General features: G+C 31.7%; 1 protein-coding gene across 1 annotated transcript; it reads right to left on the bottom strand.

The window, feature by feature from the left end:
• Positions 1-2,996: 2,996 nt before the first annotated feature.
• Positions 2,997-3,932, bottom strand: LOC141547508 (olfactory receptor 10AG1-like). Its single transcript, XM_074275904.1, has one exon. It carries the CDS (start codon positions 3,930-3,932, stop codon positions 2,997-2,999), a length of 936 nt encoding a protein of 311 aa, XP_074132005.1.
• Between the last annotated feature and the right edge of the window lie 18,232 nt (positions 3,933-22,164).

The raw sequence follows: 22,164 nt of genomic DNA, 5'->3' as shown, positions 1-22,164 counted from the left end.
CTTAGGAATGATTCTCTGAAGTAGTAGATTTAGATAGTAAATTAAAAATTGACATTTACAGTCATTAAGGAACTGGAGAAACATTCTCCTTTCCTGTGTTATAGAAGAACTCTGATTTACATATTACTAGCCAGGAATTTTATATATTTTTTCATTAAAATTAATCATTTAAATAGAAGTTATAAGCAAATGGATGAATTGTTATGAGGCGAAGGTAGTTGGGATGATTGATGGAGGAAGAAAAAATAATAGAGTTCATATGCATGGTTTCAGAATAGGCCATGGTAACAGCTATTATTTTCCTAAATTTTTTGAGATTTATAAAATAATTTCACACTATAATATTTCATTTAAGAGCTATGCTCAAATCAGCAATATGAAAAAATAATATTGTAAGAACTATTCTAAGTAATATAATGTAAAGTGAACTACTTACATTTTATAGTTAATAAAATGACATGGATTTATATGGCATTTCACATATATTCAGAGAGTTGGAGACAGTATTTCAAGAAATAGAAGGTTCTCCTGGAAATGAGACTAGTATTCTTACCTATTGTTATTCTTTCATTTCAGTCATTTCCAACTCTTTGTGGCCCTGTTTCGGTTTTTCTTTGGAAAAGTACGGGAGTATTTTGACATTTCTTTCTCAGATCATTTTGCAGATGAGAAAACTGAGGCAAAAAGGGTTAAGTATCTTGTCCAGGTTTATTCAAAAGATAAAAAAAAAAGAGAGAGAGAGAGACAGACAGACAGACAGACAGAGAGACAGGCAGAGAGAGAGAGAGAGAGAGAGAGAGAGAGAGAGAGAGAGAGAGAGAGAGAGAGAGAGAGAAGACACTGACAGAGAGACAGAGGCAGAGACAGACACATGGAAAGACAGAAACAGAAAAAGAGGACAGAGAGGGCAATAGAGACATAGAGAAGAGAGCAAAGCGATATTAATTTCTGCAAATTTAAATCCTTTACCAATAATATATTAATTTATCTTCCATAATAATGACGTGTTTTCAAACCTACCATGATTTCTGCTTCATTTTGTGACTGTAGTGTAATTCAAAAAGCTGTTTAATTTTCTATTTTCCTATATACATATGTCACATTTATGTTTATTTCTTCAAGTACCTATATGTACATATCTTGGAATTTTTTCACTACTTAATTTTTATAATTCCTGATATGCATATTATATTTTATCACTTCTACTTCTATATTCTATAACATAATTCTATTTCTAAAGCAAACATATACCTGCCATACACATACATACATATATATGTACATATGTGTATACCAGTATGTAACAATACATATATGGATTTTGGACACACACATATACCATATACACATATACACATAAAACAAATATATGGATTCATATAGATCTATACACTTATGACTGTTTCTTTAAAGCAAATATTGATCTTCATATACATAAATATACATATATGCATATATAAATGTACACATATAAATATGCATACATTTATTATTAAATCAATTGAGTCAAACAACTCTCATTGATCCTGTTTGACTTTTCCTGGCAAACATACTGGAGTAGTTTAATGTTTCCTGCTACAACTCATTTTATAGACAAGGAAACTGAACAGATTGGCTTTAATAACTTGCCCACGGTCCCACAGCTATTGATTGTCTAAAACTGGATTTAAATTTTAGTAGATTAGTCTTTCTCACTTCAGGATTGTCACTCTAACAACTGCATCACCTGGCTGCCTTTGCACATTTATAAGGCAAAATTCATACACACACATATATAATGATATATATATATATATATATATATATATATATATATATATATATATATATATATATATATATATATATACATACATATATATGTATGCATATATGTCTATAAACATATACAGGCGTGTTATTTATATGTACAAATATAAGCATGCATATACATACAGAAACATATACATATATTATTAATTAAATCCATAAATGTGCTCCAAAAAACATAAAATAGGTTCTCAAAGTACTTAGCTGACATCAGGGTAATGACATAAGAAATTATTAAAATCTTCCACCTTCTTAATTTTTCTTTGTCTCTGCTTCTTTCTGTCTGTCTGTCAATCTCTTCATATAAATGTATGCACACATAAATATGTGGATAGATAGATAGATAGATAGATAGATAGATAGATAGATAGATAGATAGATAGATGGGATTTATATTAAAAATGGGCTTATCCCAACATCTTGCCTACAATTGTTGTGTAATAGAAATGATAGCTGAAATTATATGTATTCTTATTATAACCTTATACCAAAAAACCTAGGAAAGAGTACAACTGAAATTTCAGAATATTTTGAACCATTTCTAAAGAGACCATTTTAAAATAAAGATAAAATGAATTGCACTAAAATAGAACACTTAGGATACAAATAAAAAAAAATACTAGCACTATTTTGAAGTTTAAAGGATTTTTAAAATAATATTTAAATCTTTTTTTTCAATACACATCAAGCCTATTTTCAACATTCATTTTTGTAAGATTTTGTGTTCCAATCTTTTTATCCTGTTCTCTTCTCTCTTCAAGATAGTAGGCAATCTGATAAATATTAACATATATAAAATTTTATAAAACATTCAAGGATTTTTGATTTGTTGTATTCAGCAAATTTGCTGAATTATTGCTCTCTCTCTTTTTTTCTTTTTCTCTTTCTCTCTCTCTCTCTCTCTCTGCCTCTTCCCTCCCCAAGTCATAATAGAAATCATAATATTATTCTACTCAAGGTGTCTGTTGGTTTTTGAAATCATTTAAGTCATTGAAATTGTTCAGCTCTTTCACAATCTAGCAAAAGAAAATGAAAATTTTATGCAAATGTTCTGTACTGTAATTCCTCTGGATTTGTTCTCATTTATGTACATTTTCATTGAAATATAAAAAATAAGGAAATATGTATTTTGTAGGAACTGTAAAATTAAATAAAATATAACCCCAATTCATATATTTTGTGCATGACTATGACCAAGTTGACTTAGGAAGCAATTTTTTCAATGCAGCAATGACATCCTTATTTCTGAGGCTATATATCAAGGGGTTGAATACTGGGGTCACAGTGGTATAGAAAAGAGCAAACACTTTGACTGATCCAGTAGAGTGGCGGGTTTTTGGCCTCAAATACACAATACTTCCAGACCCATAGAATAAGCCTACAACCATGAGATGTGAGGAGCAGGTGGAAAAGGCCTTGGCTCTCCCTGAAGTAGAAGGCAATCTCAGGATGGTAGTTATGATTTTGACATAGGATGTGAGTATCAATAAAAATGGAGTTATAACAAATGCCAAAGCAGCAACTTGGACAGAGACTTCTATTTTATATGTGTCCCCACAAGCCAACTCCAATAATGGTGGAGCATCACAAAATACATGATTAAGTTTGTTAGGACCACAAAAATTCAGACAGAAAATCAGATAGGTTTCTACTATAAGTATTGGAACTCCAATAACCCAGGACACCACAATCAGTTGAATACATACACTGCGGTTCATGATGAGAGGATAGTAGAGAGGCTTACAAATGGCCACATACCGATCATATGCCATCACTGCCAGGAGCAAGCACTCTGCCACTCCCAGAATATAAAGGGAACAAGTTTGTACAGCACATTGTAGAAATGAAATAGTTCTCTTCTGGGTCCAGAGATCTGCCAAAATTCTAGGCAGAGTGACTGATGTGTAACAGATTTCCAAGAAGGAAAAGTTCCCCAGGAAAAAATACATTGGTGTTTGGAGACCTGAATCAGTTTTTGTAATGACAATGAGGAGACCATTTCCTATCAATATACTTAGGTAGATGACAGAGAAAACACCAAAGAGAAATCCTTGGAGGTTGGGAAGATCAGAAAATCCCAGGAGAATGAATTCCTTCACAACTGTGAGATTTTCTCCTTCCATTAAATGCTCTGCTTCAGAAAAATGAATTGAGGACCAGCCAATCACTTTCTTCTATGTTCTCAGTTTCTTTTTTAGGAAAAAAAGAGAAGGATGAATATTATGACCAGAACATTACTCCCATATATAAGTTTTAATTTCCCTCCCCAACATTTTATAATATCTTTCAACATTTTAACTTGGGGGAATATAGTCAAAATCACTTAGTAAGTGGTTATGAAATGCTTTCTATACCAAGAACAACACTAAAATTCTATTTTTTTTCCTTGGGTAATTAAATGGAAATATACAGACGGTTAAAGATATCTGGTCAAATGATCCATAAAATAGTACTTAATCTAAGTATTCAACAGGAAGTGTAACGCAATGCCATACTTAATATTTTTTCTTTCTTTTTAAATAAAATGACAATTTCCCAAAAGCAGGATTTTTTCCTTGTGTAAGATAGAGGATAGAAATTTTAAAAGAACAGATTATCCCCCCCAATTTTTTCTTATTGTTTTTACATCATTGTCTATCTTTGCTCCTGGTATTATTTTCTCCATTAGAAAATCTTTTCCCAATCTCTGTAGTTTAACAGCATCCCACAGTTTTTTTTTAAAGATCAAAGTATTCCTTCTTATTTTTCTTCAAAGAACTTTCCTTCCATCATCAGCATTTCTTGAACAAATTACAGGAGCCATACAAAAATTGGAAAATTAGCAAATGCCCTCTGCTTAATGTGTTGTTTTTTTCCTCATATGTATATCTTGTACTCACTCTTGTTTTCTAAACATCTTAATGGCAAAAGCCATGTCTTATACAGTTATGTCTCTCAAACTGTGCACTACACATAGTAACTGCTCAATAAAATTTGCTAGGAGAAATACATTTTTTCTATAATATGGCTTCAGTCCTATGTCTTTCTAAAATATATTCCCAAGTAACTGATAGTTAAACTTCCAGATTTACAGTTTCATTCAGTAGAGATAAGAGGTTACCCATTTTAGAATGTTTTCACTCACCATTCTTTATTCTGTTTCATATGTGAAATATTGATCAGTTTATTCTTATTACAACATCTACTTGGGTTCTGATGGGAAAATGAGATAGACAAACTGGCAAAACATAATATTTCATATTCTTATACTTGAACTGTAATATACTCCAGGCAAAACTATTCCAGGTAGAGAGTGGTGGTAATGAAACAGTATTAGGAAAGTTCTATGTTACTTTAGAATGATAGGTGCTGAGAAAACTGATACAATTGAAAGAAATGCTAAAGAAATTTATGTAAATTTTTTTAAATCCCCTGAACCTAACATACAACATCTCTAGCCAGCTTGGGTTGTTCAGAGTGGAAATGTATTATAACACAAGCATAGGTATAGATTCAGAAAACAGATTCAAATCTCAGCACAAATCTTATTATCTATGTTGCAAGTAGCAAGTGATTTATCATTTCTGAGCCTGATTTTTCTCATCTGTAATATGAGGGAGGACTTCTAAGATAACTTCTCCCTTTATTTTTGTATTTTTGCCTTTTTGCATATCATCTTATTTTCTATTCCTCTAGCATGAGGTGAGGAGACAATATACAGTTATATATTGGAAGAAGTTAACTGACCTTGAATTCTGCTTCTGGCTCTATCAGAGAGAAATTATGTAGCCAAGATTACATCATTTAATTTTCTGTGTTACAGCTTCCTTTTGTGTTCTGTGTGAAAAGTATCAAAATTTATTTTCACAAAATTAATATTAAGATTATTTTAGACAGGACATCTAAGAGTTTCAAAATTATAAAAGTGAAATAGATATGTGAGGCAGCATTAATCTCAATATTAACACCATTATTACCATCTCAGAATTTCAAAGCAAGCACCATGTTGAAGTCATAGTCTTTACCTTCTTCTATAATAATGATTAGTGTCTAGAAAAAAAATAATTCTTTGTGAAAGGGCTTTTATGAGAATGATTTAATACATTGGCCTTGTATGTATCTTTGATCTCTGTAAGGAGAATATCTAAAAGTAGTGGTACATTGAATTTTTTTTTTTTTTTATAAATCATGAACTTAATGTAAATTCTATGATATGCTCCTAATCTACTAGTTTACTAATTACATCTATTCAAATATAGAACAATTAATTAGAACATATGTTCAATCAAACTATGCATTGTTTGAAAGTGAAAATTTCATTATATTATATTCATTACCATGCATGCTCCTGTAATATTTCCCCCAGTTTCCCCAGCAATCAGTTGACCTTACATATAATATAAAACTCCAGTCCACTTTCAAAAAATGATAGTATTTGATGTTCTTGACTTTTTCAATAAGCCTGTTGTTCTCAATTCCCTTTACAAATAGTGTATATGATAACTTACTCATCCCATAAGGCAATACTTTTGGTGAACTGGGAAAATAATCTATGTCTTCTGGCTTTAATTCACTCACTGATGCTAAATTACTCAGTTTATGTGCCCCTATTTATATTTAATTTCAATTATCTGTTGGCAATTTTTTTGGTGAACTCCGTAGCACATAATATTGAAAAATTTCCCAAAATACAGACATTTTCCTATTTTCTACTATCAGAGAAAATCACTCAGAATTATTAATTCTTACTGATCAAGAATATACACACATATACAGACATATATATGTATATATGCACACATATATTTATGTATCTATGTAAAGGTCTGTTCCCTCATATTTACATGTTTACCTAATTGCACATAAGTATGAGCATAAACTTATTGTTTTATGTTTATATATATATATATATTATAACATACACATAATACTATCAATCTATATTAATTTAATGAAAGCTTGTTGAATTGAATCGATGTGAAGAAGTATTTTTGAAGTAGTTAAATGTGTAAAAATAAAATTTCTCTTTAGAGTTACCAAAAGAAATAGAACAACAATCTATTTAAAACAAGAATCTTGCAAGTCTCTGATCAACTTAATTGCCAGGAATTTCAAATACTTCATCATTTTAGCCAAAACATAAAAGCATACTTGGAATTACTGGTTTTAATGTAAAGTAAAATTTAAGTAATATAATAAAACTGAAATCATATATTTTTTTTTATTTCATACATGAAGCAAAGAGGCTGATAAACTTGACAATATCTATATACTTCATAACAATTTGAACATAATTTGAATCTAGGTTCTTTTGAATTCAAGTCCAGCACTCTTACCCCAATAATATCTCTTCATAAATAATGAAATGAAAGATAATGAAACACAGAGTGAATAATTCTAACAATATATTTAAAATACTAAAAGAAATTTAGTGTAATAAGAATTTATTGCAAAAACAAAACCCCCATACACCTACCCGCTGACAAAAATATATATTGTATATCTTATAAAATTCTAATGTTAAAAATATATGTATCCAGGAATTTGTAAAAATAAGGAATGCTTATATCCCACAATAATTAACATGTAAAATAATATCAAAGGAAAATTATCAGTAACTCTCAAAATAAATCACTAATATAAATAAAGAATTAATAAAAAAAGAAACTAAAAGTTATATTCCCCTAATATCTGCAAGTTGTCAAGGTTGAAAAAGTATAGAATTGGTTAATTATAGAATTTTAGTGAGATATTAAAAATAATAATATACTATTGATAGAGAAATTAATAGATCTAAGTATTCTAGAAAATAATTTGGAATTATGGAAATCAAGCCACTAAACTATTTACACACTGTATAAGAAATCACATTACTGTGGGATATATTAAAACGAGATAAGTGACAGGGGTAAAAGGATGTCATATATTAAAACATATATTCATTTTAACTAGCTAAAACTAGAGCAAAAATTGAAAGAATATAGTTATTAAAATAAAAAAAAATATGCGGAAATCAAATATTAGAAACCAATGCTTTGTAATGATTTTTTTTAAAGAAGTGAAACATAACAAAGAAAAGCAGAAGCAGGACAAGAATTTCGACTAGGCAAAGTTGACTTTTCTCTTCTGACCAGTGTTTTTGAAGTGAGTTTGGATGTGGAATTTGTCATTAGTTATATGTATTTGGCCTGATGCTGCTTTTCCCTAATATATTTTTCCCCTTTTTAATATGGAACTTAAATGGATGAAATGTTGTGGTTTAAAATATAAAATGCAAAAACAAAACAAAAGAAAATAAATCTGAAGCACTCTAAAACAAGCTAGATGATTTTTTTAAGCCAATTAACTGACTACTGATGAAGTGGGTAGCTTCCTCCATACATATACCTTGGTTGGCAGAAAGATCAGGGAATGTACAGAATGTTTAATTCCCCGGATAATCTCTTTTCTGAATCTCTATTGCTGAATAGGTTCATAAAATTCAAAATTATCATGAAGGTCATAGATGATGATCCACTTCAGATCATCAAAATTAAGGTGAGATAGCAAGAAAGCTCAGACTTACCTTTCATAGACAGAATGAAATATTATTCAACTCTTTGCTTCTTCAGTAATGATAATGAAAATAACAGAGGCATATAATTATTTACATCCACATGATATTTGCAAAAAAAAAAAAGCTTTTTATGTACATTTTTGAACCAGCACTATAAAACAGATTTCACAGGCATTCTGACTTTACACATGAGAAGATTGAGACTCAACCTGACTACATTTCCTATAAATTCCAGAGCTATTAGATGCCAAAGAAGATTTGAATATGATATTTTCAAGATCATGGATCAAAACCCTTTTGATGAGTCCACTATTCTTCTACCATAAATATTACAATGCAAAAGAAGGCACCAACAAACTCTGTGAGAGAAACTGGACTGCCTCATAAAAATAAATTTTAGATGAAATCACTGAGAACTGTTCTTTAATAGAAATGATTATTGCCCCTTTAGTTCTCTGGGGATGGCTCCTCTCTCAGGCCATATTTTTTTTTTTTTAATGAGAGAATATGTCTTTGGCTCAAAGTCCAATCATCTAAACAACCCTTAATGAAGCAGGGTTGTATAGAGGAAAAATCCTGAGCCCTGAGTCAAGGGATATATTGAGATCTTAGATTTGGGGATCCACAAATATCTCTGCTATAAGATCACATGTCTCTTTGGAATAGTTATTATATATGTAAAAAGTAAACAATGTTATTTTCATTCCTTGTTTCACGATGTTATAGGGAGAAAAGCAATTAGCAAGTAGTAGTTTTTTTAAACAATTCATTATAATAATTGAAGTAAATGATCACTGATTGTCTTAAATTTTGTAATGCACATATTTAGAAAAATGTAGACTGATATCTTGGAGCATACTGTCTCCTCTATAGCATTGCACTGCTTAATGAAACATATGGCATAATTATCCAGTTATCCTAGATCTTGAAAAGAGAAGCTAGTGCATTCACAATGGATAGAGACAATTTTTATGTACTTAGTACTTATTAGAGATCACACCTTTAAGAGACCATATATAAGGAGGAGCTCCCACAAGCCCACCAAAGCCCACAAGCCCACTCTCGGAGGTGAATTTAGATTCATTCCATTTTTCACCTTTGTGCTGGCTGGAGGCTGAAGGACAAACCTTTGGATTTGGAGACATTCAGAGGGAGCTCTTGGAACCAAGGAGGGAGATAGGCCTCTATTAAAGCTAACTGGGCCCCAGGAAAAGAGACAAGAATTAAAAGGAACCAACAAAGGATTTGGTCTTTAACTCCTGGCTGAATTTGAGGTGATTATTGAAACTGAACTAAAAGGAAGGCTGCTCCCAGAAGCCCCCCAAGAAACCTGCTCCGAGAGAACATTATATTTTAGAAAAGAACATTACATATATTATCCACGTATCCACTCATTCATTCATCTATCCTTCTACCAATTTATCCTTGAATTACTTCATTCACTTCCAGCTCTAAAATTTTTGGTCCTGTGACCAGTACAATTTGTCTTGCTGATTTTCTTAAAGTATCATTTTTTAGCCTATTCTTGGGAATGTTCCTGGAAAGAAGGAATACTTCACTGCCACAGGCCTATGCAAAATCTCTTAAACTGTGATGTTAGGTTGTAGTAAAAACTTTTATGCCTCCTGAAGGTGGACAGATAAGTGATACATAGGATAGAGTGATAGATTTTGAGTCAGGAATATCTGAGTTCAAATTGGGTCTCAGATCTTAGGAGTATGATACTGAGCAGTTCTTTTTACACTTTTTGCCTTAGTTTATTTAGGTATAAAGTGTTCTAGAGAGGCAAATGGTAAACTGCCCCAGTTTTTTTTTGTCACAGAGTCTCCAAACAAAGTCAACAAGAGTTATACACAACACAAAGAAAAAACTCCTCTGAAATAATACTTGTATTTGCAGAATTTTAAAAATTTTAATACTTTATATCTCCCCAATTACAGATTTAAAAATAACATTAAAATAAATTCCTTAGTCATGTTTTGAAAGAAAAAAGCTGACAAAATTCAAGAAAAGTAAAGAAAAAGTATAATTTGACCTGATTGTAGATTCCATCAATCCATCTTTTTTGGGGGAAATGAATAGTACTTTTCATCATTATTCCTTCAGAATTGTATTGAATCATTTTGCTGAGAATACTTAAATGATTCACAGTTGATTTTCATCCTAATGTATACAAAGTTCTCCTAGCTCTGCTCATTTCACTTTGCATCAGTTAATGCAAGTCTTTACAAATTTTTCTGAGTATAATCTGTGAAAAGCAAATCTTTTCACTGGATTTTTGTGTCTTCTTCACCAAATATTAATTGATGGGAAAGAGTTTGCTGCTGCAGAGTTTGTGTTAAGGAGTTATTTTAAATTGTTTAGAGAGGAATTTTTGAGAATTAAGGTGAGTTCCACTCTTTTCTGGGCCATTTTGGCTTTTTCTTTTCTTTTTCTTTAGAAGCGATTTATATATATATATATATATATATATATATATATATATATATATATATATATATATATATATATATATATATATATATATTTATTTGATGTTGAAGGATGCAGAGCTTTGCATATCTGATGGTTCCTTTTCTCCATTATCCCAAATCACAATTCCTTTAAGCAATCATCCTTTCTTTGAATATTCATTCAGTTTAAGTCCCTCCTGGAATCCTGAAAGAAAACTTGCAGAATAATTCAATTGCAGAATAATTCATTGTCAATATTATAATATATGCATGTGATGAAAAATAAAATATCGGTGCTTACTTGAAAAAAAATTGATTCGAAAAAAGAGACTCTGTTACATAATAATATTCCGTTGCATTTATATGCCACAATTTGTTCAGTCAATGCCCAATTGATGGCATCTCCTCAATTTTCATTATTTTGCCATTACAAAAGTGATTGATATAAATATTTTGTATGATTAGGTCATTTTCCCTTTTTATGATTGCTTTGGGATACAAACTCAATAGTCGTAATGCTTAATGAAAGTATATGCACAATTTGATTGGCATTTGTGTTTAGATTCAAGTTGCTCTCCAGAATGGTTGGATCAATTCACAACTCCACCAACAGTGCATTAGTGTCCCAATTTTCCCACATTTCCCCAACATGTATCAATTTCCCTTTTTTTGTGTCACATTGGCCAATCTGATAGGAGTGAGGTGTTCCTCAGTTGCTATAATTTGAGTGGAGAAAGAGATTAAAGGAATTAGAGTAGGTAAAGAGGAAACCAAATTATCGCTCTTTGCTGATGATATAATAGTATATTTAGGGAACTCCAGAGATTCTACTAAAAAGCTATTAGAAATAATTCCCACCTTTAGCAAAGTTGCAGGATACAAAATAAACCCAAATAAGTCATCAGCATTCTTATATATCACCAACAAAATCCAACAGTTAGAGATACAAAGAGAAATTTCATTTAAAGTAACTAGTTATAGTATAAAATATTTAGGAATCTATCTGCCAAGGGAAAATCAGAAACTATATGAGCAAAACTACAAAACACTTTCCACACAAATTAAGTCTGATCTAACCAACTGGAAAAATATTAAATGCTCTTAGGTTGGGCAAGCAAATATAATAAAAATGACAATTCTACCTAAACTAATCTATTTATTTAGTGCTCTACCAATCAGACTCCCAAAAAATATTTTAATGATCTAGAAAAAATAACAACAAAGTTCATATGGAAAAAAAAAACAAAAACAAAAGGTCAAGAATTTCAAGGGAATTAATGAAAAAAAAATCAAATGAAGGTAGCCTAGCTGAACCAAGTTCTAAAATTATATTATAAAGCAGTGGTTACCAAAACCATTGGCTAAGAAATAGACTAGTTGATCAGTGGAATAGCTTAGGTTCAAAGGAAAAAACAGTCAATAACTTTAATAATCTAGTGTTTGACAAACCCAAAGTCTGAAGCTTTTGGGATAAGAACTCAATGTTTGACAAAAATTGCTGGGAAAATTGGAAATTAGTATGGCAGAAACTAGGAATTGACCCACACTTAACACCATACACCAAGATAAGGTCAAAATGGGTTCATGATCTAGGCATAAAGAATGAAATTGCAAATAAATTAGAGGGAAAAGAGATAGTTTACCTCTCAGACCTTTGGAAAAAGAAGAAATTTATTACCAAAGAAGAACTAGAGATCAGTATTGCTTACAAAATAGAAAATTTTGATTATATCAAATTGAAAAGTTTTTGTACAAACAAAACTAATGAAGATAAGATTAGAAGGGAAACAATAAACTGGGAAAATATTTTTACAATCAAAGGTCCTGATAAAGGCCTCAATTTCTTTTTTTTTATTATTTTTTTATTTATTCATTTTTCCAAATTATCCCCTCCCTCCCTCCACTCCCTCCCCCTGATGACAGGTAATACCATACATTTTACATGTGTTACAATATAACCTAGATACAATATATGTGTGTAAATACCATTTTCTTGTTGCACATTAATTATTAGCTTCCGAAGGTATAAGTAACCTGGGTAGATAGACAGTAGTGCTAACAATTTACATTCACTTCCCAGTGTTCCTTCTCTGGGTGTAGTTATTTCTGTCCATCATTGATCAACTGGAAGTGAGTTGGATCTTCTTTATGTTGAAGATATTCACTTCCATCAAAATACCTCTTCATACAACATTGAAGTGTACAGAGATCTTCTGGTTCTACTCATTTCACTCAGCAACAGTTGATATAAGTCTCTCCAAGCCTCTCTGTATTCCTTCTGCTGGTCATTTCTTACAGAGCAATAATATTCCATAACCTTCATATACCATAATTTACCCAACCATTCTCCAATTGATGGACATCCATTCAACTTCCAGTTTCTACCTACAACAAAAAGAGCTGCCACAAACATTTTGGCACAAACAGGTCCTAAAGGCCTCATTTTCAAAATATATAGAGAATTGACTCTAATTTATAAGAAATCAAGCCATTCTTCAATTGATAAATGGTCAAAGGATATGAACAGACAATTCTCAGACGAAGAAATTGAAACTATTTCTAGCCATATGAAAAGATGCTCCAAGTCATTATAATCAGAGAAATGCAAATTAAGACAACTCTGAGATACCACTACACACTGGTCAGATTGGTTAGAATGACAGGGAAAGATAATACAGAATGTTGGAGGAGATGTGGGAAAACAGAGACACTGCTACATTGTTGGTGCAATTGTGAATACATCCAGTCATTCTGGAGAATGATTTGGAACTAAGCTCAAAAAGTTATCAAATTGTGCATACCCTTTGACCCAGCAGTGTTACTACTGAGGTTATATCCAAAAGAGATCTTAAATAAGGGAAAGGAACCTGTATGTGCAAGAATGTTTGTAGCAGCCCTCTTTGCAGTGGCCAGAAACTGAAAACTGAGTGGATGCTCATCAATTGGAGATTGGTTGAATAAATTGTGGTATGTGAATATAATGGAATATTATTGTTCTGTAAGAAATGACCAACAGGATGATTTCAGAAAGGCCTGCAGAGATTTACATGAACTGATGCTGAGTGAAATGAGCAGGACCAGAAGATCATTATATACTTCAACAATAATACTATATGATGATCAATTCAGATGGATGTGGCCATCTTCAAAAATGAGATGAACCAAATCAGTTCCAATAGAGCAGTAATGAACTGAATCAGTTACGCCCAGTGAAAGAACTCTGGGAGATGACTATGAGCCACTACATAGAATTCCCAAAACCCCTATTTTTATCTACCTGCATTTTTTATTTCCTTCACAGGCTAATAGTATACTATTTCAAAGTCTGATTCTTTTTGTACAGCAAAATAACTGTTTAGAAATGTATACCTATATTGTATTTAATTTATACTTTAACATATGTAACATGTATTGGTCAACCTTCCATCTGGGGATGAGGGGTGGGGGGAAGGAGGGGAAAATTGGAACAAAAGTCTTGGCAATTGTCAGTGCTGTAAAATTACCTATGCATATATCTTGTAAATAAAAAAAAGCTATAATTAAAAAAAAAGAATTTGGATGCTATAATATTTGGTGCAAATATGTTAATATTGATATCACTTTGTAACGTGCTCTCCCGGCAGTTACAATTACTAGTCTGTCCTAGACCCACCAGAGTACCTTTGACCACTGTCCTTTGCAGTGTGAACTCTACCCGGCTCGCCTCCTCTGAGGCCTTCAAAGGTCTCTGGCCACAATCTCTTGAATCTATAGCTTAATAACCAGTAGCGTACTCAAGAACAGCCACATGTAATCTTAAAAGCCTTTATTATACCTACTCACATAATGCCCTAACTGATGCCCTGACTTGTTGGTTCCCGAGTGAACACCTGGTCAGAAGACCCATGTGTTCACTACCAAAACCCTTACCTCTTTTGGCTATCCATCTTGGCTTGGCCACCCAGGCTAGGAAGCCAAGGTGAAGAACACCAGGTTAAAGAGGGCGATTGATGCCTGCAGTGGGCTTACATAGGGCCTGTGAGGTCACACACACAGCCAATCAGCGAGAGAGTCGCCCATTATGAAGCTATCTCAATATGGCCAGGATCCCGCCCAAGGGCAGTCCTAATATCCACAGAAATTACTTCCGGGCCTCAATCTCCCGATGCGCTGTGGCACCCATTTAAAGGCCCCTTACATCACTTCACTATTTGAAGTTCTTTTTAGTAAGATGCAGTTTCCTTGCTCATCTCTTTTTAATTAAGTCTATTTTTTTTTTTTTGCTTTTATTTTGAGATCAGGATGGCTAACCCTGCTTTTAATACTTCAGCTTAAGAATAATAGATTTTGTTCAAGTTCCCTTTATTGTCTGTGGACCTGTCTGCTTTGAATATATTTCTTTTAAACAACTCAGTGTAGGATTTCAGTTTTAGATCCATTCTGCTATCCACTTCTATTTTATGGGAGAATTCATCCCATTCACATTAAAAGTTAAGATTACTATCTATCCATCCACTTTTCCTCCATTTTTTAACCTTTTCTTTCCTGACACATCATTTTTATTCCGTCTATCATCTCCCCGAATCTTTCTTCCCTTTTGTCAGTCCACCCATCCCCCCCAAAAAAAAAACTGTCCTCTTATGCAATTTCTTTCCCTTATACACCTCAGTCCTGAAAGTTAGATTTCTACATTCAATTTATTGGGTATGTTATTCCAACTTTGAGTAAATACTGCTGAGAGTAAGGGTCAAATCCTGCTCACTGCCCACCTTCCCACCTTCCTCTCTATTGGAATCAGTGTTTTGTTTTATGACTTTTCATGTAAAAACTTAGTTCATTACATCTCTCCCTTCCATCACCACTTAGTGTATACTTCCTTTTCATCCCTTAATTTTTTTAAGATCATTCCCTCAAATTCACTTTATACCCATACTCTTTGTCTGTGTATATTCTTTCTAGCTATGCTATTAGTGATTTTTTTAAAGATTATAAGTATAATTTTTTCATGGAGTGCTATAAACAGGTTAATTCTTTTTAATCACATTTCTTTTCCCTTTTTACCTATTTATGCTTCTCTTAGGTCTTAATATTGTTGATTAAATTTTGAAGTTGATTCTACTTATGAAATCTTGGACTTTTTACATTTCATTGATTGGTAATTTCATTGATTATTGGGTAAATGATTCTTTCTTGTAATTGTCCTTTGCCTTGAGGAATAGCATGGTCCAAAACTTCTGATCCTTTAATGTTTCAACTGTGTAATCTTTACTATGACTTCCCAATATTTGATTTGTTTCTTTCTGGACACTTGTAGTATTTTTTTTTTCTTGACCTGATAGTTTTTAAATGTTGTTATAATGTTCCTAGGAGTTTTAATTTTTCAATCTCTTTACTGTGATACTTGATAGATTTCTTCAAAGTTCTTTTTCCCTCTGGTCCCAGGATATCAGGGTAATTTTTCTTGATAATTTCTTGAAAGATGCTGTCTTATGTCTTATGTCTTTTCTTATGCTTATGTCTTTCATGCAGTCCACTGATTCTATATTGTTTCTCTTTAATCTGTTTACCAGGTCAGTTGTTTTTCCAATGAGATATTTTGTATTTTATTATTTTTTTTCATTCTTTTGAATATGGGTGATTGATTCTTGTTGTCTCAGACAGTTGTGAATTTCGCCTTGCCTCTTTTTAACTTTTAAGGTTGTTTTCCTCAATTACCTTCTGTCCTTTAGTTTTTGCCCAAATGTACTATTTAGGAGTTGTTTTCTTCAATGGATTCTCTATCTCCTTTTCTATTTGTCCAGTTCTACTTTTTAAGCAGTTTTCCAAAATGTTAATTTTTCCATAATTACTTTGCATCATTCTTTCTTCTTTTTTCTATCTTCATTTCACCTCTCTTATATATTTTAAGCTCTTTTTTTTTGAGCTCTTTCATATATTCCTTCTGTACTTAAGACCACTTACTGCTTTTACTTTATGATTTTTCTCAATAGGTAGTTTCACAAATGCTGTTCTTGTTTCAGTTTGTGTCTTGGTCTTCCTTGTCATCATCAACTTTCTATCATCAGATTCTTTTTTTTTCTCACTTTTTTGCACTTTTTTCCTTTCTTTTAAATTTGATCTCTGATCCCAGAATGAAAGAAGTATTATCTTAGGCTTTTTTAAACTTTTTTTTTAGAAGTAGTATTGATGCAAGATTTGAGGAATAAGAATTTACTATTTTTAACAAAATGTGAGAGAAATCAAAGATAATTTGGCAGACATTAGGCAGATGCCACTATCTCATAATGTAAGCCAAACGGTCACATAATTTGGACAAATTATGGAGAAGTAAAAATTTTATTTGTTAGACCCTTGGAAAAGCATACGTTTATGACCAAAGCAAAGGATAGATTACAAAAAAAAAAAATAAAATGGATTGTTTTGTTTATAATATGTCAACAAAGGATATTTTCCCATTAATTTGAAGAAAAATAGGAAATTAGGGAAATGTTTGCAAGATTCTCTATTAAAAGTTTCTTTTCAAATATGTGATATCAAGACAAATTCATTTTAATAAGAGGAATTTTTCAATTGCTAAATGATCAAAGATATGAAAAAGAATTTAAAAATTTAAATAATCAAAGAACAACCAAAAAGATGAAAATACTATGTTATGATCCATATTCATTATCCACCTCTTTCTCTGTGTGCAGTTGGCTCTCTCCCTCATAAGTCTATTGGAATTGTTCTCAGTCCTCTCATTGTTGAAATGAGCCAAGTCCATTATAGTTGTGGCTGTGTACAATGTTTTCTTGATTCACTTAGCATCGGTCCATGTAATTTTCTCCAGACCTCTTTGAAATCATCCTGTTGCTCATTTCTTATAGAAAAATAATATTCCATAACATTCATATGCCATAACTTATTCACCCAACTGATGGGCATGCACTCAATTTCCTATTCCTTGTCACCACAAACAAATGGCTACTACAAACATTTTTGCACATGTGGGTCATTTTCCCTGAAAAAGCAGTTCTCGGAAAACAAACAAACAAACAAACAAACAAACAAACAAACAAAAACACTATTGATAGTCACATGAATAAATGTTCTACATCACTATTCAAGTGAACAATAAAAAATAGAACTCTATGGTATCACCTCACATCTGCAAGATAGATTAATATGACAGAAAAGGAAAATGACAAATACTGAAGGCAATATGGAAAAATACTTACAAAAATGCAGTCTGATTAGAACTGTGGACTGATCAAACCATTCTAGAAGATAATTTATAACTATGCCCAAAGAACATAAAATTGTGCATAAACTGCTTACCTAAATTTCAAACACTGAATAAACATTGTTTCAGAAAAACTGAGAACATGGAAAAAACCACTTAGCTTAAAAAGACCAGGGTCCCTACTATGTCTGGGGCTGTTTTGATCTATGTCTTGTCACTGAACTCAGTTGAGTCTTGAAGAGACAACCCTGCTCCACTTGAATCCAAATCACTTATTAAGTTGACATTGCCCTCTTGATATATTCTCTTTAAGAATAAAAAGTATAACTGAGCAACAACAATAATATTATTTAAAAATATTTTTAGAAAGTAAAAGGATTTATTTATTAAAAAACAAACAAAAACAAAACAAAACAAAACAAAACAAAAACCTCAGTAACTGCTTTTATTGGGACAAAGATATGGGAATATTGAAAAGGGGAGCATCAACCCAAGAAATGGTAAACCAAGTTAGGTATAGAACTTTAAAGGAAAATTATTGTTCTATTAGAAATGATGATATGAAATAATTAAGGGTTTCCAGAGTAATTGTCAAAAATTAATAGGTTATAAGGCAAGAGAACAAAGTACAAGTCTTTTAGATTGTTAGCTCTATTGAACAGCTATATTAATATATTAAGGGCAATTTAAATCATCCAAACCAATTATTTCAGGAAACTTTTTTTTATTGGATTCACATATATCTTATTTTCTTTTGCTTCTGGTGCAGTTTAATGAGCATGAATTTAACACATTTCTAGCCATTAAGAGATTTTGGAGGAAATTTTACTGAAAAACAAAAAAAGTTAACTTGTTTAAATATACTCATAACTGACTGACAAAAGTTTGAATTCTATTCAAAGAAAAAGAAAATTTCTAGAATGCATACTATTATAGAAATAGATGAAATAGTTCACAGACTGTGATGAAGATTTAATATCCCAACAAAATATGTGAAACAAACTTCAGTGACATTTAATAAAATATAATTCAATATAATTAAACATAAAACCTACTTATATCAAGAACTTGTGTTACATGGACAATTTTACTGAGATGAATTCGCATACTTTTTTAAATTAAAAAATTGTATATTACAAGATTGAAAATTGAATGAGTTTAAATGTAATATTAATGGAAAATGAATAAGCAATTATATCATATTAATGGTGTCATAATATCCAGGATAGAGGAGTGTATAGTATTTCTGTCCTGGTCATAGCAAAATTAGAACATAATTTTCAAAATTGGATGTTTTATGGACAGGTTGCATATAAGATTAAATGTATTCAGAAATAAGTTTCAAGGATAAAGAAGTGCCTTAAGATTATAAAACTTCAAGTTATTTCTTAATCTGATCTCTGTCTGTCTTCATTTGTGTTTTTCTCTGTCTCTCTCAGTCAATCTATTATCCCTCATTCACCAGCTCTCCCTTGCTTGTCATGTCATCACCTCCCTGATATCATTGATTTCTTCAAGAATGAAGGACAAACAATAACCTTTCATACAAAAACAGAAACATGGAAGTGGAATTCATTCCTCTAGGAAATTATAGGTCAAGGAAATTTCAGTCTTGGATTAGAAAAATAAAGATATCCTGATATTACCCAATCTTCACAATAAATCTTTACAGTGGTTAAGTGGTTCTGTGGAGACTCAGAACATTGAGATGCAAATTTCAGGCAATTGTCTGATATTGTCAAAGATAACAGCTCCAGCCTTCATTGCATTTGTGCATTGCAATGTGTATACTAAAGATAAAGTAAAGATTGAGAAAGAGGAGTTCACAGACTGGAGGCTAAGAAAGAATAACAAATCTCCAGTAGTTTGAATATTACTTCACTACTTCAACCTCTTTGGTACTAACTTCTCAAGTTCAACTATAATATCCTTCTATCTTTATTTCTTTATTTCTCTTTTCCTTTCTTAGTTTCTTTCTTCCTTTCCTTTTTAAAAAATTGTTTCCTTTATTCTTTATTTTTTCCTTCCTTCATTCGTTCTTTCCATCCTTCTTTCTGCCTGATGCTGGATTTGAACTCACATCCTCCTTACTCCAGGGCCATGCTCTATCCACTGCACAATCTTGCTACTCCAACATACCTGTTTCTTAGGCTATATATTAGGGGGTTAAAGATGGAGCTTACTATGGTATGTTTTAGCTAGTGGCTGAACTTAGGACAAATACATAATGATAACTGTCCCATAAAATAGTCCCACAATTGTAAGGTGGGGAAAAAAAAAAAAAAACAGATGGAAAAAGCCTTGAATTTACCCTAAATTGATAGCAATTTTAGGATGGTACTAACTCTAACACATGATATGAGAATCAATAGCTTGGGAAGCAAAAGAAATTTAGGGTTAGGGTTAGAGTCGGAAGTCGGGAGTCAGGATTTGGGAGGCAAATTTATCAGAATCAGCATAGACAAAATAATCATTTGGAGTGGTGTCTCCATAGGCCATTTTGAGTAGGGATGAGACATCATTGAATATATTATTGAAGCATTTTTAAAGCTTTTTATTTATAAAACATATACATGGATAATTTTTCAACATTGACCCTTGCAAAATTTTCTGTTCCATTTTTTCCCTCTTCATCCTACCTCCTTCCCTAGATGGCAGGTAGTTCAATACATATTAAATATGTTTTAAAATATGTTAAATTCTATATAAATACACAATTTCTATATAAAGACAGTTATCTTTTGCACAAGAAAAAAAAATGGATCAAGAAGGAAAAATAAACCTGAGAACAGAAACAAAATGCAAGCAAATATGTACTGAATGAATGAAAATTGTGGTCCAGACTTAGTCCTCACAGTCCTCTCTCTAGGCGTATATGGCTCTCTTCATCACTGAACAATTGGAACTGATTTGAATCATCTCATTGTTAAAGAGAGCCATGTCCATCAGAATTGATTATCATATAATCTTGTTGATGGATAATTATTTTTTTGAGACCACAGAAAAGAAAATAGAATATCTGACATATCTGTCTAAAAAAAGTGGAATACCACAAATCCAAGAGGAAATGACTCTTAGGAGGCACACCTTGTGGTTCATGATGAGAGAATAGTTGAGAAGCTTACAGATGGTAACACATTTATTATCATAAGCTATCACATCCTGTTGTGGATACTGCCTTTCACCACATGTAAAAAACAGAGTTGTATAACACAGCACACAAAATAAATGATTCTCTTCTTTTTCCAAAGGACTGACGACATCCTACAGATAGTGATTGAAGATCAGATTATTTCCAAAAAGTAAAAGTTTCCAAGAAAAAGGTAGATAAAGGTTTGAAAAGCTGGATCAACTTTGGTTATAACAAAATTGACAATATTTCCTTTATTTATAAAAATGAAGATTAAATAAGAAAATCCTAAAGAGAAATCCCTGGAAGTTAGAAGGGTCAGAAAAATCACAAGAGGATTAATTTGACCATTAAAATAAAATTGTCTCCTGCTATTTTTTTTTTTTTTACTGTCTTACATAATGAATTCAAAAGTAGGAAGTTAACTTATTTTCTGACTTTATATAAATGATATAAATGAAAAGATGAATTTGTTCTTATATAATATTTCTCTGATTTCTCTGAGATATGATGTTTTCTTTCTCAAGTTTCCCCAAGCTTTAACTTTATTGGTTTATGCTTTTAAATTCAATTCAATTGTTATATTCTATATTCTATTTTTTAAAGAAAGATTCAATACTTTCTATTGTAGATATTCTATACTTTCATTTGTAGATATTTTGATCTTATGTGGAATTAAGAACTGATATGAAATGAAACTGAGTGCAACATTCTCAATATCCTTCCCTCTTCCTCTCCCTGCTCTGTCTGTCTCTCTCTCTCTCTCTCTCTCTCTCTCTCTCTCTCTCTCTCTCTCTCTCTCTCTCTCTTTCTCTCTCTCTCTCTCTCTTTCTCTCTGTCTCTCTATGTGGGTCTTTCTCCTATTTCCTTAAGAACAAGTCATGTTTTTGGATTCCATGGAACATCATGCTCCTAGTACTAAGTAGTCCTTGGGACCCACTACATTTCCCCAGCCCAACTTGACCTTCTTTTCTTTTATATGTTTTCTCCTCCCTTGAAGGCAAGTGCTGGCTTTTTTTTTTTTTTTTTTTTTCAT

Source organism: Sminthopsis crassicaudata, chromosome 6 (assembly GCF_048593235.1).
Source record: "Sminthopsis crassicaudata isolate SCR6 chromosome 6, ASM4859323v1, whole genome shotgun sequence".
In the NCBI taxonomy this organism is placed as follows: Eukaryota; Metazoa; Chordata; class Mammalia; order Dasyuromorphia; family Dasyuridae; genus Sminthopsis; species Sminthopsis crassicaudata.
Note: the sequence above shows the minus strand (reverse complement) of the source record. Positions and strands in the feature narration are given on the sequence as shown.